The sequence below is a fragment of the Thunnus thynnus genome, chromosome 9, assembly GCF_963924715.1.
Source record: "Thunnus thynnus chromosome 9, fThuThy2.1, whole genome shotgun sequence".
Taxonomy (NCBI): Eukaryota; Metazoa; Chordata; class Actinopteri; order Scombriformes; family Scombridae; genus Thunnus; species Thunnus thynnus.
In genome coordinates this window covers 27,827,239-27,854,719 of record NC_089525.1, presented here as the reverse complement: position 1 = coordinate 27,854,719, position 27,481 = coordinate 27,827,239, and the positions used below count along the sequence as shown (strand labels likewise).

Below are 27,481 nucleotides of genomic sequence, written 5' to 3'. Positions count from 1 at the left end.
CATTTATGTAACAGCTTTAGTTACTTATTACTTTTCAGATAAAAATTTTACATTAAATAAAATATGATGATCTTATAAATTACACTTCATCGTTAAAGATTAAACCAGTGGTTCCCAAAATGTTTTGGCTTTTGACTCCTTTACATAAAATCAATGTGTTGTTTCGGTTTCTTTACTCATTTCCCCTCTAAACTTCTCCCATGTTTTCAAATAAATAACTGGTCAAGGCCTAATGAGGTCAAACGCACCAATATTTCACAAAAAATCAATTAGGGAGAAGTCTGAAATATGAATCCAGATATATCAGAGACTAGTTTTTACTGCTTTTCTCCCCCATTAATTATCTCACATCCCCTCATATTATGACAATTTGATGGGGTCCCCTAGGTTGGGAAGCACTGGACTAAACTAGCGAACTGTATATAAAGTAGTTCAAACTAACTCCACCTCCAGCAGCTACAACAGTAACATGCTGCTTTATACAAACTGATGCTTCAGTATTAACAATGTAAAGTATTTAATTAATTCAACACATCAGTCACAAGGGCAGATTTTCTGCAAACAAGTACTTTTAATTAATTTAGCTAATAATAGTTGCATTTTTACTTAAGTAGGATTTTAATACAGGACTTTCACTTGTAATTGGGTACTTTTACATCGTGGTATTGTCACTTTTACTTAAGTAAAGGATCAAGTTTGAAGTACTTGCACTTTATACTTTTACTTACAAACAAGACATATGATGAGCTTATAAAATATGATGCATTGTTATACATTAAACTACCCAAAACATATATAAAATACTTAAATAAATTAGTACCATATTGACCAACTACAACAGTAAAATGCTACTTATACATGAAGGCATCAGTGATAATAATCCAATAATATAATATATTACACTAACAGGGGATATATACTTTTAATTTTGTTACTTTATGTACATTTTGCTTATAATACTTATGTACTTCAACTTGAATGGCATTAGGGCTGGACTTTTAACTAAGTATTTTTACTGCATTATTGCTATTTCTATGAAGATTTGAACACTTCTCCCACCACTGATGAGGCCCACATATATATCATCTATGTTTTTTTATAATAAATAAAGCATTTCAGGAAAATAACCTATTAAAAACAAATATAATGTATTTTGACTGTCAACAAAAACATAATGTAGGACAGGTTGTGTTTGTGTGATGTTTTTATTATCCCTTTGGATTTATTTTTCATCTGTACAATAAATGCTTCCTGTTACTGTACTATCCAGAATTATCATTCACTTTAGAGGTTGATTGTTGTCTATGGAAACTATTTCTCATTAACTGTAATTTACTATATGAGAAACACTGCTTGAAAGGGTGATAACTTCTTGAAAATAGCCTCCAATAACCATTTGGATCCTGGGGACACTTAACATGTGGAGAAATATTTAACTCTTGGCACATTTTTTGAAGGTCACATAAAACCAGCTGAATGCATGAGGTCACGAGCTCCTGTTTGACTGACAGCAAGTGAAAGATAACACTGCATGCGGATGAGGAAGTGTCTCTTGTCAGCTTTCCTCTGCAACAGTGCAGCCTCCAGAGGAGCCACTTTTAAAGGACAGAAAGTAAAAGAGCCTCTTCTGGAGCCACAGATCACCTGTGAGGAGAAAGAAGACAGACACCTGTTGGTAAGAAGATAAACTTGTTTCACTTTAGGGAGCTAATACAATTGGTGAGTACATTTGATCTGACTCTTTAGACTATAACATGTCTTCAACCAATCATCCAAACCTCCCTTTTCTAATCACAATTGTTTAATCTGTTCCTCCCACTTTCTTTCAGGTTAGAGTGGTTGTCTTCCATCAGCAAAAAGGATGGTAAGTGTTACATTGATTTGTTTTATTTTACAATAAATGAAATATCCTAAAGATACGGTAAAATAGTTGGAATACTGCACCAATATTCAGATGAATGTGGTTTAGCCACGGCAGCAAGCAAAAGGGATGCGTTCACTATTTTCCAAGTCATATGAACACTGAAAGAGGTTTTCCTCGCCGTAATCATTCCTCTTGTTCATACTGGCTATTAAAAGATCCCCTTCAAACGTGCTTTCAATGTAAGCGATGGGGGCCAAAACGCACAGTATGTCCACACAGACGTTTTGTGCAAAAATGCATTTAAAAATTGATCTGAAGCTTATATGAGGCTTCAGAAGTCTGAGTTAGTCATATCAAGTGGATATCTGCCACATTTACAGAATTTTTAGCATCAAATTCGCTCTTCATGTTTCATCGGATAGTGTTTCCCTGTTGAACTGTGGTGAAAGAAACGTAACAAAAAGAGGGACGTTGGCACTAAAAAGACTGTACAATTAATAATAATAATAACTTTATTTGTATAGCACCTTTCATACAGAAAATGCAGCTCAAAGTGCTTTACAACTAAAGAAATGACATGCAATAAGTGCTTCACATGAAAAAAGACAAAATGAACATAAAAATATGTAAAGATGGAAAATAAAACCCAGTTAATAATAATAATAAGATAACATAAAGTGAAAACACAATACATAGAATGCGTACTTCAGTGGTGGACTTAATAAGCGAAAACTCAGAAAGTATTTCGCCATGTGTGCACAATCTATAAATCAGCACCCAGGTCTCTGAAGCCATAAGCATAACAGAACCTCCCTTTTCCCACCAGACACAGACTCACCACCGGTCTTGATTAAGTGAAATAAGCCTCTTTCAGTTTACCCCAGAGCGTCTTCCCACGGGTTTAACCTCACCTCTTAAAACCTCGTTTAAAGATATCTACTTGATCTGACTCATTTTGACAGCTGAAGCTTCATTATAGCTTCAGATAAACTTTTAAATACATTTTTGCACAGAGGGAGGCTTGGGGATTTTGGCCCCCATCACTTACATTGTAAGTGCGTTATGAAGGGATTTCAGCAATAAAAACAACGTTCATTTAAGCACCTGACTATTGTTTTAAGACAGACTTGAGAAATTGTGAACCCAACCCATCCTTTAATGTTTGTGTGATGAAGTGTGTCTTGACTCTTGAAAGGTCAGTGCCCCTTCAAGCCTGCACGATCAGTCTTAAACAATACATATCACAAATAACTGTCAGCACCAGCCTCAGATTTTCATGCAACCCTAAACCATACATTTAATTGAATTCTCATTCCATGAAATCTTCAATTTTGTCCATCTCCTATTAGCACTTACTGCAAAGACCTGAGGTGTGCAGATACTTCCACTTCTAGATGATCCTCAATTCACAGAAAGCCCTTTCTGCAAAGACACACTCATTAGTAAAACATTAGTACAACTCGTGCAGTACTCACATTTGCACAGAACAAGAAGAGGCAGCTTCATTTGATATCCTTGATTTGATTTGATCCTCCTCAGCTTGTTGAGAGACTGTCTGATGAGAATAAGTTGATTTCAGACGTAAAGCCATGGCAAGAACTCATGATGACGGTGGTCTAATTTGTCCCATATTGTGTTACCATGTGCATGGAAACTGCAGGTATGAGTGTCTACTGTTTCTTCACCAGGTTTCAATTTCATCAAAGGGCAGTTGGGAGACAGTGTTCCCTGATGGCACTTTGGCTGACAAGGAGGCACACTGATCTCACTGCGCTTTGTGAAAAGTAAATAAACAGTCAGTTTGTGAGACTAGCATGGAGTTTGATAGCTAAAAACATGCATTAAGTCTGCTCCATAGGCCTTGTCAGGGATATTTTCAGTATATTTTCACAATTTGCTGAGTTATTGGAAAAGTCTATTTTTTCCTTTTCGACTTGCTCTATTATATTTTGAGCAATTACTCTGGATTAATTATGGTTAATTAGGTGCCGATCAACAGAAAATTAATTGCGAACTATTTTGATTATCGAATAATTGTTTTACTAATTTTAAACCAAAAATGCCAAATATTTTCCGTCATTCATGATAGTAAACTGACTATCTGTTGGATTTTGGACTGTTGATCAGACAGTGTAAGACATTTGAAGACATGACCATGAGCAGTAAGAAATTATAACAGGATATAATGGAAATTATAACATTTTTCATTATTTTTTGAAGTTTTATAGACAAAACAATGAATTGATTGAGAAAATAATCAGAAGATTAATTGATAATGAAAAGGTGAAATGTGTGTAGAACAGGGCATCAGTGCAATCTTTGATCTCACGAGAATAAATCAGAGTTTAAAAGAAGAACCAGCGACCATCGAGTTGAGGCTGACTTCAATATTGTTGTGTTGAAAAAAAAAGCTGCAAATATGAGTCAAAGAAACAGAACTTATTGATACAAGATTTTACATCTATTAGGAGTCATCTACATGAGGAGGTTTGACTGTTTTAATATTGAAAAGTTTCTATCTTCATGTCAAATTGTCAAAAACATTGTTTATCTAATTTTAGCGAGACTATAGCCACTCTAGCGGTTCTGCTTTGAGCTACATGCTAACATCAGGATACTAACACTTTCACAATCGCAATGTTAACATAACATAACATAACATAACATAACATAACATAACATAACATTTAACACAGTTATACACCATTTTTGTTTAGTGTGTTGGCATGCTAACATTTGCTAATTAGCTCTAAACACAGTACAGCTGAGGCTGATAGGAATGTCATTAATTTTGAAGGTATTTGGTCTTGAACCAGATTTGGAAAGAATTAAATTTTCACCTGATGGTGGTGTTAAGTGAATGATAGTCAGAAGACTATCAATATGACCAAAGTCAATATGATTCATCTTTGAATAAATGTACGTACCAAATGTCAGGACAATCCATTTGATAATTGTTTAGACATGTGAACCAAAAGTGTCAACTTTTTGTCTAGTTGATGTGGGCGTCACCTATGACCTGCTGGTGGCGCTAGATAAAAAGTCAGGTGATCACCAAAGTAATTTGGATTCATCATCTGGGTACCTTATCTGTAACCAAACCCATGACAATCCATCCAGTAGTTGTGAAGATATCTCAGTTTGGATCAAAGTGGTGGTCTCATCAACACAGTCACGACACTAGTCAGTTTGATATTTGCAAGCTAACATTGATGTCTTTGTAGAAGATGAGTGTTAAATGTTGCAGGAAAGACAGAAAATTGAATAACCAATATGTTCTGACTCACAACATAATGTTTTAAATAAACTGGCTGATTTCATTGTAGAAAAAAGTTGTTTGTTTCTAAAGAGACACCGTGGTGTCACATTTATATGCAGTTTCACAATGTAAGCCAGCAGGATCAAGGCTGTGACAGTGATGTATTAGTAATGTACGACAATATGAGGAAACATCCTCATATAACAGGAAGAGCTTGTTCTCTTGAATACATCATCGCACACAGAAGCTTATCTGTGTGAAAACAGATGACCAACAAAAGAAATAATAAACAGAAACCTTGTCTGAGAGGAAGAAAAGACAATATTCTCTCATTTCTCCCACCTGCGAGTTTGAAACAGCCGAGCCGAGGCAGATGTTTTATTGCTTTTTTTTTTTTTTTTTGCAAATGACATTTTCCCGGGAGAACAATCTGAGCACTCACAAGTGAGACATAGCATATTTTTTAAATTACCTGTATGACACAAAGCAGCAGCCAGACTTGATTTCGATTATACTTGCAGTACTTGCCCCAGATTTAAGACAGTTAACGTTTAAACCTATGTAGGTTTTTGATGGCCTGTAGCAATGTTCTTTAGCAACAGCCAACAGTCATCTGCAGCAATATTTAGTATCTTAATTTTCTTTATGATCAAAAAATGAAATATTGTCAGCATCCAGTGGGAAGCACTTAATGCCATTTAGATTAGATTCGATTTTTTTTTAATCATAGAGCACAAAAACCTTCTGTTGAAACAATATGAATTTTATTTTAGCATCTCTTAAAGGTACAGCAACCTACATCACTTATTATTTGACAGGTGAAGCTCATTTACTGCCTTTAAATTGACAGTTAATTTGCACATAATGTTAAATTTCATTGAAGGTTTGTTGTTGTTGGTTTCAGATAGCTGTGGTCAGTGAGAAACCTCTTCTTGTTCCTGCAAACAGATGCATACTTGCATGTGTTTTATTGGTTTTATTACATATGTCTTTCATATCATTTTTTAAAACTTCTTGTGTGCATTAATCTCAAACTGTTTTACATTTGTTCTGTCTTATTATCGGCTTGTCAGTCATCTGTAAAGCACTTTGAATTGCACTAACTTGTATGAAAGGTGCTATACAAATAAAGTTTTGATTGATATAGAGACAGAGTGTTTCTTTATAAACCTGTTTCACTGTTATTTACAGCTTTTTCCCCAACCAGGGCGTAGAGAAACATAAAGAAAAAGATATTTGTTTATAGGTTATTTGTGTTGCTCTCTTCCCACAGGCGTACAGAGGCAGCGTTAGACCCTTTGTCAACTTCAACGCCAAACACGATGCTGAAATTCTCCATAAAGCCATGAAAGGAATCGGTCAGTTCCCTGAAAATGAGTGCTTGTCTCCACGGCTGTTCACTGTAAAGTGGCAGTTGTGTGTTTATGTGTTATTAGTATTGATAAATTCAATAGAGTTTGATTAAAAAAGTATAATCAAGATTATTTTTACCATGCAATTTAATGCCTATTGTCCTACCTCCTCTAAAATCCAATATAACAACATAACAGTAATGATGCAGCTGTCAGAGAAGCTTTTACCATTTGTTGTTCTAAACAAGTAGTTCTTCTCCCTTGTATTTGGACTAATTAGAAGAAAGTTTGAGTATCGCCAAGTTTGAAACTTAAACTTTATAACTACAATTCCACAGACATGTCACAGCATTAATTCATTTCCACAAAAGCAGTGCAAGAATACTGCAGTAATGAGCACTCTCCACTTCCAATGGAGTCGAAGTAGAAACAGTAAAAACTGTCAGGTCTATAATGTGATAGCAGAAGCAAAGAGTGGATTCAGAAACAATTCAAACAATTCAAATGAATTGTTTGGATTTTTGTATGGCTTATTGGTAGAATGGTGACACAACAGGCAGATGAAGGTCAATTTTAAGTAAAAAATTGAATGTATGGAAAGAAAAGTTATATTTTATGTACAAATATCTAACATTATCAAATAAATATATATGTTATTTTCAATTAGACATTGTCAGATATTATCAGGGGTACATTCTGACATTGACAGTAGGAAAGAAAGGTGACATTAATAGTCAAATCATAATATTTTGGTCCTCACAGTATAATTTTTTTTACTGTAAAAGTGACTTTGCTTCAGTAATACCTACAAACAAATCAGGATGAAGATTAGTGAATAGCCACAACCAGCCACAGGTTTTAGCTCCAATTCCATCATGGTCGTAGTGAAGAAACTTTAAAGACAAATTCATAAGATCAGTATAATTTCATTTAATGATTACTACCAAACAGCTTACTTATCTAAGGCAATGTGCAGACTGCTATTAAATGCAGCATTCTTATTGGTTTCAATGAGGCTTAACTTTTGCCACAATGCAATATTATCTAACAATGCACTTTGCTGGCCTGTCAAATATGGCAAAACACACATTCTAGGTACAACACTTTGTTCTGTGTGTAGCATTGTGCTTATTCTACATTTTACAAAGTTGTTACTGTTGGTAATTTTCTGTAAAACCCTGCCTAATAGAAGTTCAAAATGTTGTGAAGTTTCTGGTTAGCCTTCATACTTGACTCTCTGTTTTTATATAATTTCCTCACAGATACCTGTCACTACATTCCTCCATTGACACAGACTCGTGTGTAATGTGCGCAGGTGTTTTTTTTTCTTTTAATGTTTTGCTATCTTTATTCTGAACACGGCTCAAGGCCTTAGAATTGAATTCCCTGATAAGTAATGTGGATTAGCATTCAAGCAGTTTTTGTCTTGTCTAAAAAATGCTCATCTTAATTTGAGTTACTGTTTAATACTTTGACCTTTGACCTCATTTTCCTTTTTGAAAATAGGAACCTGTAATCAGGACGTCCTTCAGTGGTCATGTGGTAGTGGTAGTGTAAATCAATGGGCCTGATGATGCAACAATGAATTACAGGAATATTCAGGCGTAAATATAACTACACGGAGCACCAGCACCTTTTCCCTTTCTTAGATCTTTACATTGACTTCCTGTCTGTCAAAGAATTGATTTTAAAATACTACTGTTGGTTTATAAAGCACTGAATGGTTTAGATCCAAAATACACTGATCATCCAGACCTCTTGGGTCATCTGGGACAAGTCTGCTTTCTGTCCCCAGAGTCAAAACTAAACATGGAGGAGCAGAGTTCAGTTTTTATGCTCCATTCATCTGAAGAAACTCCCAGAAAACCGCAGGTCGGCTGCAGTTGTTTTAAATCAAGGCTGAAGATTTTTCTCTTATTAAATCAAATAATTATTCATCTCTTGCACTGCACTGTAACTTTTATTCTTGTATTTTTTTCTGTTATCTTAGCTCTTTAATTACTGTTTTTAATTATATTTAAATGTCCTTCATGGTGGGTTTTTTTTTTTGCACTTTATCTCGATGTTTTATGTAAAGCACCTTGAATTCTCTTGTTGCTGAAATGTGCTGTACAAATAAACTGGCCTTGCCTTTTGCCTCCTACTCCCACTTCAGTTTAGCACTCTCACAATGAAAGTAATTAGAAAATATTCACTTGACAATTAAAAAGGGCAAAGTAAAAGGGAAGAGCACAGTGATGACCTGAGTCAACCTCTGTCATTACAGATCAGCGGGGCTTTGTGCCATAATTATCTTGAACTAATTTACCATTTTGATCCCTCTGAGGAAATATCACGTGCCGCTCTTCTGCTTATTTGTCTATCTGAGCCCTTTTCTCTGAGGGGCTGGTGACTTTCAGGAGGTATTGACTGTTAAATCATTAGCTTTGCCAGTCCCTTTGGATCCTGATCTCCCGCTTTAAGGGGTCGACTCTTCATTTAGGGGTCAGTTATTCTCAGTCAGGTTTTGCTGAGGAGAGCACGCTTCTGCTGCATGTCGGGTGCGAACAGAACAACGTTGTTTGTGAGAAAAGACATCATTTGCAATGAAAAGCTGATTTTTCTTCTTTATATCTAACTATATATTAGTCTTTAGTCTTAGTCTATAACCAAAGACAGAAAATTTCAAAGAAAACATGCTGGCTTGTGTTTGTTTATCTAATGCTTATTTGATTTCTGGTCCAGGTACAAATGAAGACGTGATCCTGATGCTTCTGACGGCACGCAGCAACGATCAACGCCAGCAAATTAAAGCAGCGTACAAAAAGGCGTATGGAAAGGTAAGATGAGCTGATGGGAATGGAAAAGAGAGCTGATGATACCCAGCAGTCACACTAATGGATGGTTACAGGTCATGTCACTCACTGTGTGCTCCTCTCTCACCAACATTAGCTGGATGATCCTCGATCTGGCTGCACTCAGATATCTGAAAGGTATCTGCTAAAGTGTATTTAACTCAAGTCTATTAGTTTATTAGTTTTCCTTTTTCAATTAACCTTTCATTATTTAGGTTTTTTTTCCTAATGCAAACCACTAATGGTCAAATCCACTCTGAAGCACTGACACGGTCACAAATGAAACCAATCTGAGATTTATCTAAAATCGTTTATTATGGAACGGTAATGTCATGCTGAGAGGTTGCTGCCTCTAGTGTTGGATTGATTGGATTGAATCACATTTACTCGTGTACTGTACTTAAATACAATTTTGCAGTACTTAAATTGTACTTTACTTGAGTATTTATGTTTCATGCTACTTTATACTTCTACTTCACTACAGTTTTAGTGAGAAAAACACTTTTTACTTCACTACATTTATCTGACAGCTTTAGTTTTGTGGTTACTTTTCAGATTAATAATGTGATATTATTAAGTGTTATTAATAATAACACCAGTTTATAGAACACAACTTACTGCTAGAGATCAAACCAATGGTTTCAGAGTGCCCTGGTAGCCAAGTGGTTACTGTGCATGCCACATAATTGCAATGTCCCTGGTTTGACTCCGACTCAGGAACTTTGTTGCATATCATGCCCCCCTCTCTTCCCTTGTTTCCTGTCTGCTTGTCTATTATCAGCTTTCCATTAAAGGTAAAAATATATATTTATCTTAAAAAAAAAACAACAATGGTGTTTTTTGGCCTGTGACCCCTTACCAAAAGTCTATTTGGGGCCCCCATCAAATTGCAGATGTCATGAGTTGTTAGTAGTTGCACCAAAGTGAAATTTCCTGTCTAAACTTATCAGATAATTTCATTTAGATAGCTCTTTTATTTAAATTAAGAGAATTTATTATTTAATAAAGGCCACAAATTAATACAAATTTGTGAAGGAGAACTTTAATTTAATCTTTTCTCTTACACCATAAACCATCTAATGACTGCTCAGATTTATTTTGTGGCTCTTTGTAGGGGGCATGAGCCCTATCTGGGAACGCAGATTTCCTAACAGTAAAATGCTATTTACACATTTCTGCATAAGTATTAAAAATCTATTAATGTCATATATAATAATATATCAGTCACAGGCGGCATTTTCCTGCAAAACAAGTACTGTTTTGATATTTGAGGTACATTCAGCTGATAATACGTCTGTGCTTCTACTGATTTTTGAATGCAGCACTTTTGCTTGTGATGTTGTGGTTTTACATTGTTGTATTTCAACACTTTTTACACCTCCAGCTGCCTCTGCTACAACAAGGTTTAATAATAAAATCTAAAACTATCCAAAACATCAAGTTGTTCTCTCATTAAGAATCAAAGAACAAGAGGCGACACTTTGCACCAAGTTTCAACAGTCATTCAGGGAAAAATTAATTGTAGAAGAGCCAGCCAGACCAATTTCTTATAGCCTCCATGGACCAGATGCAAAGCAGTTAGTTATACAAGACCCAGGTATTTTCCGCTCCCTTGCACTTACTGTCAAGTTATTTCATTACCACCTGTAAAAGCAGAAAGTTAATTTGCCTTCTGTGGAGGTTATTTAAAAGAATTTTGCAGACATACTGTAATTGCTGTCTGAAGTGTAAATAGATGAAGCAGTTTGAGAGAAAAAAAAGTGCATCAGAAAGTAGCTCCTGTAAAATCTCTGAATATTACAGCCTTTTATCAAAATGAGCCACTGGATGAGCCCGTTTGCTTTTATCACTTTGTCAGTGTGGTTCTATTGCACATAATAAAATGTGTGATGGCAAAAGAGATACACTTAAAGTACTTATTTACAATAACTTCTGACACCAGAGCTGGTGCCAAAAAGTTAAGATGAAAAATTATATCTAACAGTGCAACAGCTGTACCTCTTAGGAGAGCGTGCTGCTGTCTGTCCATTTGTTTTCATTTATGTCTGACATTTATATCCTTCTGTCTAATGCATCTTTTGATTTGACTGATCTGAAGAAGTTAACATATTGTAAAATGACATTAGAATTGGATAATATAACACATTCCTGTAAAGCCTCATATTTTCAGCTGCCAAAGAGCTCATTGTTGGACGTGTCTTTGTATTAAAGAGTTCTGGCCAAGCACAGTAGATTATACAGTCCCCTGGCTGTTTTTGTATTCACAAATATACACAAGCACAAACTCTAAAGAACACACAGATGTGCTATCATTCACTCTCTCCACTGCTCCCATTCTGTGATTAATTACATTTAGAAATCAGTTTTAGACGCAGCCATCTGAGAGTAATATATAATTAGTTGGTAGTTTAAGGAAATATTGCACAGTAAATATATTTTTCTTCTGCAGGTACAGCTCTTATGTTTATCCCCATTCCTCTGAAAATGTCAACAGTGCAGTGAAATCTTACTTATGCCCTTATTTCTTGAACTGAACTGAAATGTTCTTTTCATATGTATTCTATCAAGTCCTCCAAATTAAACAACCAAATGCATCGTTTGACCATGTGCACTTTAGAGCGACACATCGGAGCATTTTCTAATCTGGTGCCCCTATCCACAGTAATCGGCAGGACAACATCATTTATCTGGCCTTTCAAAACCGTTCCAAATGATTTTTAACGATGTTTTATGATGTGGCAACGCTGTGGTTAAGGTCTGGTTAGGTCTACGCACAAAAACCACTTGGTTAGGTTTAGGGAAAGATCATGGTTTGTGTTAAAATTATCACTTTGTTAAGGTGAAAGAAACACGTGGTGGGTTAAAGGTGCTACTTCCTTAAAGTTAGACGACCTTCATCATCATGGCTACAATAATAATCACGAGATTAAGGTTAGGGGACGATCGCAGTTACATTCTTTTAAAAACTGTTTCAACTCACGGTTGGAAACAGGGAGTGAACAACAGTCTCCTGTTGCAAAGTCCACTGTTTGGGGTAATAACCTCCATCCACCCATCCTCCTCCTCCTCCTCCTCCTCCTCCTCCGAATGAGGAAAATTGTCAACTTTTATAGACATCATCTCATCTGCGCCACTGCTCCTGTCACTTAAATGTTACTACTGTAGGCTATATGTCATTTTGGGCAACATTATGACCTACTGAGTTATTTTTCTTGACAGTCTCATTGATTCAAATTAATTTCAGGATAATCTATGGTTTCGCACTACCTGCCTGAAAAGTACAGCCAGCAAACCCTCACTCTTTTTTCCTGTCACTATGCTGTTATGATATTGTTACTTTGCTGAAAACCATGATGGTTCATGACTTTAAAGGTTATGGCTATAAATGGAGTCGACTGCATCAGTTGTCCCTTGATTACTATTGATAGCTCATTTGTTTGGTTTCTTTAAAGTTACAGCTTTAATGATGCAAAGTAAAGTTCTATACAAATGCAATTACTATTGTTGTTCTTCTTCTCATCATTTATCATTGTTTGCTCGCAGGATTTGGTCAGTGCACTGAAATCAGAGCTCGGTGGGCTGTTTGAGAGTCTGATTGTGGCCTTGATGACCCCGTCTGTCTCATATGATGCCTCCCAACTGCATAGGGCTCTCAAGGTAACCAATGAAATTCAATCCATTTAAATTCAATTGAAAATATTTAATTTGTCCCTCAAGTGGCAATTTGAGGCAAGTGAGTACAAATACAATTCATTTACACACATAAAGACAATCTAAAAATACAAGTATGACAATGTTGGAAAGAGTTAAAATACACAAGGATTAATGGCAACGGCAGCTGGCCAACAATATCCAACACCTCAAAGGCACAAGTTATGTAAAAAATGTCAAAAGTGCAAGTGTGTTTCCTCAAATGCTCTCGCTGACCCATTATTGCATTTATAAATATGCAAATGAACACAAATCTTCAGTACAGACGCACTTTATTTACTTTTTTATGGGGTTTCTTTTATTCCGACATCTGTTGCAACATACAACAGAGCAACAGATCTGACCATGTTTTAAGCTAAATCATAGACAAGATAGCTAAAGCTCCAATACATATTTTATATTAACAATAAATTATTACCAATCTGCAGCTCGGGAAAGCTTTTGAACCTCTTTTTTTAGCTCTTTTCTTTGGCTTCAATCCCCTAACAGCAGGCTCTGAATTCATTAGTGCTACCTGCCCAGCACCAAACAGCAGCCAGACAAGGTTAGCTGTTGGCAGCTAATTGGTGAATACAGTGGAGCATTTAGCAGTTAGAGCGAGATGTTTCCCTCAGGACTCTGTATAGATCCAAATAGAGCTAAAAGGAGAGTGAATATATGATCATATATTTGTCAGGTGGACAAAAACACGACTCCAAATGAGTGAAATATTTCTAACGTCTGGTTGTGTAAGTAGGCAGTTGTTCGCTAAGATGTTAGACATAACAACTTTATGAGGGGATAATTTCTTAAGTTGTGGGTGTGTTGGCTCATTGTGAAGTTATTTTGCCTCCAAGCAGTTAATATTACGGAGCCCCTACTGTCCCAAAAGGTGATATTTTTTTTATCTTGTACGAACAATATATTAACTTTTGCGTACAAGATGATTATCTTGTGGGAACAGGTTAATATCCGTACAGTAAAGGCATGATAGGCCTATGCTTTGAAGACCACAGGGGTAAGTTGCATTTACAGCTTTTAATAGTTTATTGATTTCTCAAGTATGTCAGAAACATGGCGGCGTTCATTGCTTTATTTGAACAGTCAATTTGTTATGTTTTTTACGGAGCCCCTAAAGTCCTAAAAGGTGGTATTTTTTTTATCTTGTGCACACAAGTTAATATTATGTGGGAACAAATTATTATCTTGTGGGCACAAGTATAATTTTCTTGTGCGCATAAGATAAAAAAAATACCACCTTTTGGGACTTTAGGGACTCCATACAATATAATCAAATAATGTAATATGGAATTTAAGCATCTGATCCATTTAGCAGAAAAAATATTTTTTTCAAAAAAGTTTTGACAGTGTGCAAATACCTTAGACTATTATCAAATTTGAAAATTCAAAGGCAAGGACACAGAACAATCAATTTGATGCACAACAGATGAACTGAATGAATTTGTCACAGGTGTGAAGTTGTTCAGCGTTGTCATGGCAGTTTTTTACTGTGCTCACATTAATTCAGAAAATTGCTTTAGCAGAAATGAAGCTACTTGTGGTGACTGCCATGAAAACACATTTAGCATTATAAGATTAAATGATCCATCACATGTACTACACTATACTGAAACATATTCCACACTCACTGAACAAAACAAGTCTACACCACAGTGACTGTTGAGATTTTATATGGGAGACAACCTGCTGGTAACACATTATGTGACCCAAGCACTCAATACATGTGCTCCATAATGAAAATCATATTTCATATGGTGTCATTTTCATAAATTGGATGTATCTACATGGATCTGCTTCAGATTTATTGAAAGTCAGAGGCTGAGGCTGTTTCTCATTAGAGCTACTCTGGAGACACAAGCACATCTTATTGTCTCTGGTTTGAACTAATGGGGACTCCTCATATATTTAGTCTTCAGTGCTCAATACAGGTTGTAACATCTAGGAAAAGGTTACAGGATAGCCTTGTATATTCAATTTTTTTTAAGGCTTTATCTTACAGGTCCTTTAATTTTATGATAATTTCCTGAAATGTTTCTAAATTATTTGCAGGAAATTAGTGGTTAATTTTTTAGCTCATTTTACAGAAAAGTTGGTACATTTTATAAGAACAAACAGAAAAACATGTTAAGTTGATTTAGTTGGTAAGTATCCTCTCATTATATTTAGATTCTTATGTATTTGCTAATTTGCAAACCCTCTTAATGAATTAGATTCTTAACAATGATTCAACTTAGACCTCAGTGTGTAGTTTTGTGTGTCAAACTACATAGTAGCATATTAAATTCTTTCTTAAAAACTCCATAATGAGGGCATTTTCCACATACTACCAAATTACATAACCCTTTCAAAGAAATATTTAATTGTGTAACTGTTACTTAGAAAATGAGAGAAAAATGTCCTGGAAATTAGTAAGAAAGTATGGGATCTGTAAAATAAGGTGTTACGGAAATTATTGCTAGATGCTCACTTATTATTATGTTTTGTTTTGTTTTTTTTCCATTTTCTTATAATTTGTACCAAATTGTACCACTGCCTTTGCAAAATGCTCTAAAATTAACTGTTACATACCTGAAAAATACTCAGAAAATGTCTAGGAAATTATTATAAAATTAAAGGACCTGTAAAATAAAGAGTTACCAATTTTTCTTCATTTTCATCTACTGAACCTGTAATGTTGCTCAAATACGTAAGATTGCACATCAAATTGTAACTACATGTATCTGAGCCCACGTATCATGGCTTTTTATTGGTGTTATAATCTAGAGCTACAGTATCAGCTCCTGTAGTTTTATAGCTTAGGCATTTTATTTCTTGAGGCATAAAGTACTTACAATCAAGGCTCATAAAGTTTGAAGCCTCAGGTTAATAGGTTTATCAAACTCCTGGATCCTCTCATAAATTACAAATGGAACATTTTTTGTTCTCATTATTCTTTAATTAAAGTGCAAAGCATTTAGGACTTGGCCTCCACATTTCCATCATACCTCCTGCTCAATTTGTTTGATATGTCAAACATGTTTTGCTTGAAGGTTAATTATAGCAAAGAGAAGATATTTGGCTATAAGGTACATTTGAACCTAAAGTCTAATTCTCTACAGTACTGTTTTTTTTAATGAGTTCATTAATTTCTTAATTGCATACCTATGTGCTCACAAATTACACCTCTTATTTTCTTCAACCATTTTCCTTTAACATTTAACATTCAGCTTTTATCTTTTTTAAAATCACTTATATTGCTCTTTTGCAACCAAAGATCAGATATAATGACATAAGAAAAGATAAGATTGCTATGAGAACACAAATCCATGTTGCCTCATACTGAGTTCATCCACATATTGTGTTTGGGTTCCCAGGGTGCCGGGACTGATGACGAAGTGCTGATTGAGATCTTGGCTTCCAGGACCGGCGAACAGATTAAAGATATCGTCAAAGTGTACAAGAAAGGTGACTTAGTTCAGCTGTGAAAGAGAGAGACAAAAGCAGATAAAGACGTTTACTGTGACTGTTATTGGTTAGTTACATGTTTATTGTGAAAGGATAAAATGTGACCAAGTAGTTTAATTTTAACATCCACAATATAGAAATATTGTACAAAATTTGTTAAATTGCCTTCCTGAACCACACATATAAGCACTTTCTGATCTGAGTCTATTGTAACAAATCACCACTGCAAAAATTAAAGATTTGGTTAGGCTTAGGCACAAAAAGGACTAGGAAAAGATCAAGATTTGGGTTAAAATAAGTACTTAATTAAGGTTAGTGGACTTTTGTTGCTATAGTAACAATAATAACCACTTAATTAAGGTAAGGGAATGATTGTGGTCATGATTAAGAGTAACAAAACTAGACTATTGACTGTTGGTAGAAAGCAGTAAACAGCGTCCTTCACTCCTGATGGACAAATGTTATTCTTACAGCTGCTAGAGGGTTTTCTCACTTGAATCTAAACAGAAGCTGTTTTGGGGAATTTGCTGAAATGACTCATGCTGACTTTTTTCTTGAGGGGACAGTCTCCAACAAAATGGTTTACCTAAATGGTTTTATACAATCCAAGACAACAGTGTGTGCCTGCACAGTGTTTTTACGGATTAAACATATCTAAATTAGTTTGCTGGCAGACTGGTGCAATTAAATTGACTTTGTTATAGTATAATTTGACTGAAGATTGTCTTGTCATTGTTCCACTTGAGACATAAGTACAAAATTGCAACACTGCAAGAAACAAAGAGTTCACACAGGGGATGTCGTGTTGACCAAAGGGTCTACGATGCAGACCTCATAACCTCCTACTTTTGATTCCGACTGGGGACTTTAGTTGCATGACGTTTCATCTCTCTCTCTTTCCCCTCATTTCCTGTCACCTGTCCACTATCCACTATCAAATAAGAGTGCAGAAAGTGGCCTCATGTCAGAGGCAACTAGAATTTTTTGTCACGTTTGTTGTGAAAAAACCCCCCCCCCAAAAAAACAGCTGAAATGTTAAGACTACAATGGGTGTAAATGCTTGACACTGGTGGTTGAAATGTTTTTTTAAACCTATTTCATTTTATAGCATCTGTAGTGTTTTCACCAGTATGTAGAAGGTTCAGAAGACTTTCCCTGGTGCACAGTGCTAGTTTACAGCATACGAAGCATTTCCCACTGTAATATGGAGCATTTCTGTCATTGGTGGGCAGGTCTTAAGGGAGGTACAGTGAATACACTGTACCTCCCTTAAGACCTGCCCACTAAAATGTGTCGCTGTAACAAATGTTTCCAACATACCTTACAGCTTAAATTGCAACAAACCGCAATGGAAAATCATACGTGACAACAAAGGCACCAAGGGCCAAAAGCAAAGACGCCAGTTTATTTGATCTGGGCAAAAGAGAAGGCCATGCTGTCCATTAGCCGGATAATCAAATCTCTGCTGTCTTCCTGCAAAACAAAAGGGACGACCCACTTGGGTCGATTGCAACTATTAGTGACTGTTGAGAGTGGGAAATGTAAGCAATCTTATGCCCCTGTTCTCCTCTTTCCTCCAGAGTTCGGTAGCAAGCTGGAAAAAGATATCTGCGGTGACACCTCAGGGCACTATCAGAAACTACTGGTGATCCTCCTGCAGGTAGAAGAGGGGTAGGGGGGGTGGGGGGCTGCTGGAAAGACTTACCTTTCCTTTCCTGATAATGTGAGCCTCTAGTGATGCCATTACACAGTCATGAGAGGTTCAGGTGTGGGTTGGGGGAGGGATGGGAGGGGAGGGGAGGGAGGGATGATAGCGTACTGCACTGGAGTAGGTTTCTCAAGTGTTTTGTTTACAGACAGAAATATAATCTTCATGGTTGTGAGACACTCAGCGGATAATGTAATCTTCAGGGATTACCTGGGTTGAGAGAGGCTCTGAGCAGGTCTGAGCTCACCGTGTTTCCATCCAGCCTGACCTACTTTTGCTTCCTGTTTGTCCACCTGTCTGTCTACTTGTGTGTCTTTCTGTCTGATTAAATGCTCATCTGGCTGTGAAGGGGAGCAGGGAGGAGGGAGTAGATGAGGAAAAGATCGAGAAAGATGCTAAGGTAAGAAGCAAGAAAAACTTGGCAAGATCGGGCAATTTTTTTTTTTGCTTCACATATCTTCTGTTGTCACAAATGATCCCTTTTTCTACAATCCTTGTTACTCAATGAACCCTATATCACAAAGAAGATGTTGCTGTTTGTCCTCTGATCCCTCCTTGTTGTTTACTCCAACCATATCGCCAGACAAGGACGTCAATATTGGACAATTCTGCAAAACCCAGGAATACATTCAACACCAGTGTTTCCTTATGTCCAATTTCTGCAATATCCACTCTTGGTAACAACAGTATGTTTAAGTTTATGGAGGGGTTAAGGTATGGTTTGGGTTAGGCAATGAACACAGTTGGTGTCTGTTGGCTAGTCTGTGACTGAAAGCAAACTTCAGTCTCCCAAATGAGTGTCAACTGTGCTACACGACCTTCCACATCTCCTACCTCCACACCAATATTTTCTGCCTTGCGACATAAAAATTATGTATGTACAGTACGACCTGTGATCTAGTACTTTACTACCTCCTGCAATGGCACCAATTGTTGGCACTGGACATAAATCGTAAGGTGTGGAGTCATCTAGTATGGATGTAATTCTTAGGATACTGAAAGCCAACCAGCCAGATGAGGTAATATTTGAATTTATAACCTGTGAGAACATTGCATCCTTCCTGTTGGGAGCTGTAAAGTGGTCCAACAGATTGTTTTTGCAAATTGATGGCTAAAAATCACCCTTAAAAACTGCTGCGTTTCATTGTTTACAATAACTACTATAATTACTATAATTAATAACTACTTCAATGGTATAAATATTAAAATATAATATGGCATTAATGTGGCAATAGTCCATCTATGATAAAATGCAAGATACAGCAGCTTTAAAAAAAATCGTATAGAATTCAATTTCATTATCTTCCTCAAAATGTCAACATGTTAGAGATATAGAGTCGTATTTGTGAGATTGCTCTCCAAGATGCAGTAAAGTTAAAGGCCAAGAAAGCATTGAACGAATCACAGTGCTCACTGAAGAATAGTCGATAGGATAAATGACTTATAGGATGTAAGCCTCTGGGAATATCTGGGAACAATATCATTACTGATATTGAGCTGTGAATTGGGATCCAATAACAATAAACATGAAGTGATCCTACATGTTTCTTGTAACAACACTTTTACCAAAGTGCTGAGTTGCTCTGTGATCAAACCAACAGAAATAAACAATGGGCAAGTAATTAAAAAACAAATACATTATTTATATGAATGAATTGTTATTTCTTCATTTGATCAAATGATAAAACATGCTAGTTATCTGACCATGACATGAGAACGCTTATACCAAAGTACCATCTTCATTTTTGGTACAAGCAAAGCAGAACCTGATATCCAGATTTCTCTCTAATACCACAGGCAAAACTGAAAAACAAAACTTTTCTGTGCTGTTTTGGCATCGGAAGTCATTTTTCTGCACAAGGCTGCTACTGTGTGTGTGTGTGATACAAATTTGTATCTGCTATTACAGGACTTGTATGCTGCTGGGGAGGGCAAGTTTGGCACAGATGAGGAAAAATTCATCACAATTCTTGGCAACAGAAGCGAAGAGCATCTCAGAAAAGGTGAGAGTGAGTTTGTGCCAAGCAGGATTTGAATTTTGTGATCTGTATTAGATGTAAGAAGCCTGCTGATACATATATTACCATCCACTTTATGTTATACTTTATTTTTTTGCCTACGGACAAATAGTCACCCTTCCATAGTGATTCAAAAACTTTTGAAAGGTCAGTTACTGTTCAATTTGATGTTAAGAGAGAGCAAAATAGATGACTTAAACGACTTTGAATGAGGTATCATTGTTGCTAACAGATAGTTCACACATCTCAGGAGGAAGAATACATCCTTGAATTTCAATTGATCTGTTTTCACACAAGTAGGAAAATAATACATGAGGCAAAATGCAAAAATACCTTTGTGCAGGGGAGGCTGAAACAACACGAAACCTAGACTCATAACTTTAGATTATGAGGAAAAAGTAGCAAGTTTGTAGAGTTCATAAAGAATGGTCATATAAACAACAACCGCAAGCCCCACGGCGGTCCTGAGGGCAAAAATTGCTCAGAGAAGAAAATAGCAAGAACTTGTTCGAGCTGGCAAGTCAGCCAGATGCTGACTGAGTGCACAACTCACTGAAAAATCAAAGTGGACAGACTCTAGCAACAGAAGGCCAGTCGAATCAGCTAATAGTTTAGATAAAGTGGGAATGTGGACAGCAGTGTGTAGTGACCACTGGAGGAACTGTATCTTAGAGTACTGTACATCTGCATCAACAAACCCTCATACCTAAACAACAAAATAGGTCTCTTGTTAGTGTCTTCCAAAATAATCCAATCATTGTTCCAAAATCTACTATTTCTATAGTTACGGTTTGTAAAGTTTAGGCAACTAAAACTACTTAGATAAAGTTAAGGAAACATGCCATCATGGTTAAATTCAACTAATGTTAACTGTCAATATGAGAAGGAACATGAACTGCTTTCTTCAGTGTTAAAGTCAGACACCTTGTTGAACCAACCATTCACACCAACCTCGCGACATCTCGCTACTACTTTACTTTGCTTGTCAAGAAAGCTTGAAGTGTTTAAACACATGACCAATGCTGTTGTTTTTCTGGTGAGGACACATTCGTTTTGCATTCGCTCCAATGTTCAGCGTTTCAGCAACTTGGCCATGAAGTACTCACCATCTTAGTCTGGTTCAGGAGCATGACAGTGACTTCAGTTCACTCTGATGGCCTGTCTCTGGATCTAAACCAACAGCTTGTCAAAGATATGTTGTTTCAAGCCACTGAAATAAGCAGCATTTACACATTGTTTCAGCCATCCATTAGTAATAGGTGGCTTGTGTTCTAGATACAACCATATACTCTTGTCCAAGTTGTCACAGCAGTGAACCAAACTTCTACTAGAGTTTGCAAAATTCACCGCTAAATAATAAAAAAGTAAAGTTTTCTAATATGTGTGGTCCTCCAGTGGTGAAGGTGGTTGTAGTGTTACCTTGTTGAATCCATGCATAAAGCAATGTTGCTTTCTGATTATGACTTACCTAATAAAGTGGATTGGGTACGACACAGGTAATAAAAACAGAACAGTATAATAAAATGCAATTTACACAACACAATTAAAGTAACACATTAATGTAGAAAGCAAAGGGAAACTAAGCACTCAAAGAGAAAAGTCTTGCTCACAAGTACACTGTGTCTGTAATGTGTTACATTTTAATACTGAAGAGAGTTTTTTCCACTCCACAGGGAACATCAAAGTCTCACTGTGGTTGTTTTGTTCTCTGCAGTGTTTGATGCCTACAAGAAGCTCTCTGGCTCTGACATAGAGGACAGTATTGAGGGAGAGACTACTGGGAATCTGGAGGACTTATTGCTAGCTGTTGGTAAGACCTGTGATCTATCAGGATGATAATTGACTGACCATAAACAGAGGACAAAGAACAGTGATCCCTGTTGGGCCTCTGTGTTTTTGTCTGACATGCATATTACAATGAAATACAGCATAAGATTACACTTGACAACAGGAATCAGTTTCAATCTTATATCAGATTAACATGACAAACATGTTTTTTTCCCCTCCATAGTGAAATGTACCAGGAGTGTCCCAGCTTTTTTTGCTGAATCACTATACAAATCCATGAGGGTAGGTATCAGCATCCCCCAGCATCCCACTCTAGTTCTTCATATTCCAACGTATGCCTTATTTTCTCATGGTTAAGCTCACTACCTGGAAAAAAAAATACATTCAGTCCAGGATTTTTGACATAAAAATAAAGAAAATTAACTTGTTTCATTTATCTGATGCCTTGCAGTCTCATGGGGGCATGACTAATTTTTTTGGTAACAACAAGCTTTAAACTCAACATTCACATTTTACCACCTTACAAAATTGGTATGGCACATCTGTTAGCTAAATGTTGAATATTTAAACATCCAGCAGACACAGAACAACATTAGCATACATGTGGAGTCGTGTTTCTGTCCACCTGATGAATGAAAGTAAAACTTTAGTTCTGTTCCTGGTTTCCAATAACTCCTGCCTCTTTAGCTGCTAAATACTCCACTATGTTCACCAGCTAGATGTTAACTGTGTCTGCTTGCTGTTTGGTGCTGAGCAGGTAGTGTACAGTGAGTGGAAAATAGATGCCTGCTGCATCTGAAAACAATCAAGTTATTCCTTTATTTGATCAAACAATCAAGCTTGCTAGATATCCAACCATGATATGAGAAAGCTCATACCAAAGCAAAGAAGAAGAATAAATAGGATAAATGACTTATATGATGTAAGCCTCTGGGAATATCTGGAAACAATATCATTACTGATATTGAGCTGTGAATTGGGATCCAATAATAATAAACATGAAGTGATCCTACATGTTTCTTGTAACAACACTTCTACAAAAGTGCTGAACTGCTCTGTGATGAATGATGAAACATGCTAGTTATCTGACCATGACATGAGAACGCTTATACCAAAGTACCATCTTCATTTTGGTATAAGTAAAGCAGAACCTGATATCCAGGATTTCTCTCTAATACCAAAGGCAAAACTGAAAAACAACCTTTTTCTGTGCTGTTTTGACATCAGTGCTGCATCTGAAAACAATGTTATGAGAAGAGCGAGACTGAAAGTTGAGGGTCAGAAATCCCAAACAATGAGCTGAAAGATGCTTTAGAGCTGAGTGGAAACTGCAAGGTCGGGTGATAATTCTCTCTGCGTTCATCACTACGAGCGACCCTTTTCACATACAAATAATCATGTGATCAACTGTTGACATAAGATATTGATTATAGCCACCAGCCAAAAACATACCAGTGGTTTTGCATGTTTTATCTGCTACTTTACATCACAGCTCACCATTTTACAGTCAATACTGATGTATTTTAGATTTGTGACTGTGTGACTGATTTTTCCTACTGTGCAAGACAGCCATTGATGCATAATATTTTAATATTAATAATATTAATAAGTCCACCTTATGTGTAGAGTCATTTGAGTTTTTGAAAGACTAACTTTAGAGTTTTTTCTCTATGGTACATTTATAATAGCACTATACCATATGAAATATTGTGGTGTCATAGATTATTTCCCTGGATCTAAAGGAGAAAAATATATATCTGCTGCACTTGAAATAAATAACAGAAAGGTGTTTTACAGTTTTGTTGACTAAAGCTAAATGAAGATGAAGTTTTTTTTATTTCATTAACTCCAGTTTCTGTGTTTAGCGGGCTGGAACTGATGATGACACCCTGATGAGAATAATGGTGTCGAGGAGCGAGGAGGACATGTTGGACATCAGAGCCAGCTTCAAAGAGAAATATGGCGCCTCTCTCTACACCACCATCCAGGTATATTCTCAGTAGAACATAAAGTTTCAAACAACCTTTTCAGTGTTTCTGTATATTTGGTTTGTTTTATGATATTTACTAAATAGTCTCATATTTTGCAAATGCATCGCTGTAAGATGTGATGTAATTCTCTTCAGTTCTGCAATACATACTCATCTAGTCCTCTGCACACATTTAAAGTACCAGCTGGGTTTACTATAGTTGTGCTGCTTATACACCATTGATGTGAGTGCAGTGATGGAGTGGAGACCAGTGATTTACTTTAAATGACTTGTTCAGCGAGATGAGACCACTTCTCTGCTTTTCACACAAGCCGAAGTGAATTAATCTGTTCTCCTGGGGCCAGATGTTCCGACAGTGGAGGGTTATTGCCATTCTCCATTAGAAATCCCAAATACTGAATGCATAAATAAGTATATTAAAAGATAGATGAATACATAAATGAGAAATTAATACTCATATGAATCAATGAAATAAAACAATGTAATGTGTTTTTGCAGCTTTAGTAGTTTTTTTTTAGATATTAGACTTTAACTTCTTTATTCTAGTGGCCCATTTCATATCACTTTTTATGACTTTTATGATGATTCTGCTGACATTAATGCAGTAATAGCATTTCTTTCTTTGAATGGTAATACAGTCAAGGATGCTGCTAACTGTAGCTCATGACTTTTTATCAGTGACGGAAGAAGTACTCAGATCCATTACTTAAATAAAAGTAGAAATATCACAACGTAAAAATACTCCATTACAAGTAGAAGTCCTGCATTTAAAATCCTACTTAAGTAAAAGTTGTATTACCAGGTAAATTTCCTTAAAGTGCTAAAAGTAAAAGTAATTGTTTTGCAGAAAATACGGGCTGTGATTATATTAAATACGTTTAATAGAGTAGATTATTAATACTGATGAATCAGTGCATAAGAAGCATTTTGTTGTCATTATTTGAGCTTCAGGACTTTATAAGAGTCGGAAGATAAATCTGAGGGAGCGTGAGATTATAATTTGTGTAGGAAAGACAACAAACAAAGCTAAGATACATAAATTTGGATTCATTTTCCAGAACTTTTCTCTCATCATTTTTATGACATATTGGAACTTTACTCTTTGAGTTTTGTTTATTTTAAAAGAAGTTTAGAGTAGCAAGCAACTCATAGACATCTGAAACATAACAAGGAGACACAACTACACACTGATTTTATGTGGAGTTTGGGAACCACTGATTTAATCGTAAATGATGCAATGTAAATTAAAAGCTTGTCTTAATTCCATGTAAAATGTTACATTGTTTCTGATGCTGTAAATAAAAAAATAGTAAGTTGAAAAAGGTTCACAACCCAAGATAGCTAGGTGATTAGCTTTGTGGCGTCTCTTGTCCTGTTGAGCTAAATAAACAGAGAGGTTACTAACACATCTGTGCATTGCATTAATTTATACCTGTGACTTGTTGACTCATTTAGAATTTGTTTACAAGCCAGCTACAATAATGAGCTATACAACTAACATGAGCTAGTTATTAGCTAAATTTTGGTAGAATTTACTGAGCCTGCTTACAAAGGCTAGGGACATGTGATCATCTGATTGGTGACAACATCATTACATTACACTCATTTGGCAGTCGCTTTTGTCCAAAGTGACTTACATTTCCTCCCCCACATACGAGCAATTTTGGGTTCATTGTCTTTGCTGTAGGACACTTCGACATGTGGAGAGGAGGAGCGGGAGATCCAGCCGCCAATCTCGTGGTTAATGGCTGCAACATATGTCACTGTGAAATACAATCGTCATTGGAAAAACATACCATAGGGCATTTTGAATGAAAAATGACTACAATGAAAAACAAATAACACCATTAAAACTCCAATTAAGTGAAAAGATCTTAGTCAGTTGTGATACAAATCTATTAAAAGTGTGTTTATGTGGATAGTGAAACTTTATACACGTAATAAATGTCTTGATGTCTGTCTTTTTTTGCAGGAGGACACCAGTGGAGATTACCAGAAGGCCTTGCTTTACCTTTGCGGTGGAAATGATTAATGCTGTTTTACGACGTGTTCAGCAGCACTGAAGGATGAGCCACCGTGGTGCTGCGAGACAAAGCTACTATTGATTGAGAGTTGTTGATTCTTTCTGACTTTAGCTTGCTATTGATTGAATTAGTGTGAATTACCCGCTTGTCATTCTGACATATGACAATATCTGCTACGTGACTAGCATTCACTTAAAAGTTATCTAGTTTTTCTTTAATGTCAGATACAATTTTATCAGAAAAACAGCTCAAACCAACACACATATTGAGCAAAGTTGATGTTTTGAATAATTGTAACCATGTTTGAAATACTTAAATATTTGGTTAATTTTTGAAATACCTAGATTGTCTTTCTTTCTCTTGTCAAATTTACACACAATTAGTTAGTTGTTTACCTTATTTGTGCACAGCAGCTCACTGCATGTGTTAAATGCAACTAAGAAAATACAATACTGCTGCTGAATTATTAAACACTACATGTCGACAGTGCACCGGCTCTCATTAATTACAAATGAACTGCTGATCCCGACTTGAATTGCAATGCGGCTGTCAGTGATCAATAAGTAATGGGACGATATTAGACATTTGTTGACTCATATAGAGACATCTAGTGCCTCCATATCTTTCTGCATGATGGCGCATGTTGTCAAACAAACTGGGTCTTTATATCAATAGATAGGACATGGCTTCACTTTGCTGGAGTTGCACCACACGGTGGCAGCAAAGCCTGTAATTGTGATGCATTCTGAGACATGATGAGTGATGTTAAAGTAAGACTTCAAAAAGAGTAACAGTTTAAACTTATTGACTTTATTAGTTATGATTTTCCTACTTGAATTGGTAGAAAACTCACTATGGAAAATGATATTTTATTGTCTTGTGGATAATTTTGTGCAAATGTCCCTGTAATGCATCTGAACTAGAATTTAAAAATAAAGTTCTGAGGTTTGTTAGGCCTGAGGTTTTACTAATTACATATTATCCACTTATTTGCACCATTTTATCTCTATGATTCTAGTTAAATGCACAGAGATCCAAGACAGGGTGATCTTCGAGGGAGCACACCAATTAGAGTAGCGAGTTTGTTTACTCCCACACAGCTATGTAAATGACTATCTGAGTTTGGATTCATAAATTCATCCTAATGATCACTTAGACACAGACTTGTATTACATAAAATGAACCCAAGTGATTTTTCACAGGTGTCTGCGTAATTCAGAGCCCCTCCTTACATTTAACAAATCTCCATCTGCCAGACGTTGTGTTACTCAAAAACCACCTGAAGGTTCAAGTTGGAAAACGTTTTCATGTATTGGCATGCTTTCCCTTGGAGGTTGCTGCTCTCTTTGCAGACATGTATTCACTCCAGATCCCTGCAAAAAGACTCGTAAATTGATGTTACTTTCGCTCTGTATCTATAGTCACAGTGGAATTTCTCTCGCTGTCTGAGCTTGTTTTTATGGCGATTAAGCTACTATATTATTTTGTT

General features: G+C 36.2%; 1 protein-coding gene across 2 annotated transcripts; it reads left to right on the top strand.

Annotated features, from left to right (window-relative positions):
• The first annotated feature begins 1,840 nt into the window (after window positions 1–1,840).
• Window positions 1,841–27,481, top strand: anxa5a (annexin A5a). 2 transcript variants are annotated; one of them, XM_067598391.1, is made up of 12 exons: window positions 1,841–1,864; window positions 6,397–6,481; window positions 9,200–9,294; window positions 12,853–12,966; window positions 16,374–16,464; window positions 18,045–18,124; window positions 18,522–18,572; window positions 20,082–20,175; window positions 21,905–22,000; window positions 22,202–22,260; window positions 23,844–23,966; window positions 25,941–27,481. In XM_067598391.1, the coding sequence occupies exons 1-12, from the start codon at window positions 1,862–1,864 to the stop codon at window positions 25,998–26,000; spliced, it is 951 nt and encodes a 316-aa protein (XP_067454492.1). In that variant the 5' UTR covers window positions 1,841–1,861; the 3' UTR covers window positions 26,001–27,481. The 2 variants fall into 2 exon arrangements, with proteins under 2 accessions (XP_067454492.1, XP_067454493.1); XM_067598392.1 differs by lacking the exon at window positions 1,841–1,864 and adding an exon at window positions 4,187–4,351.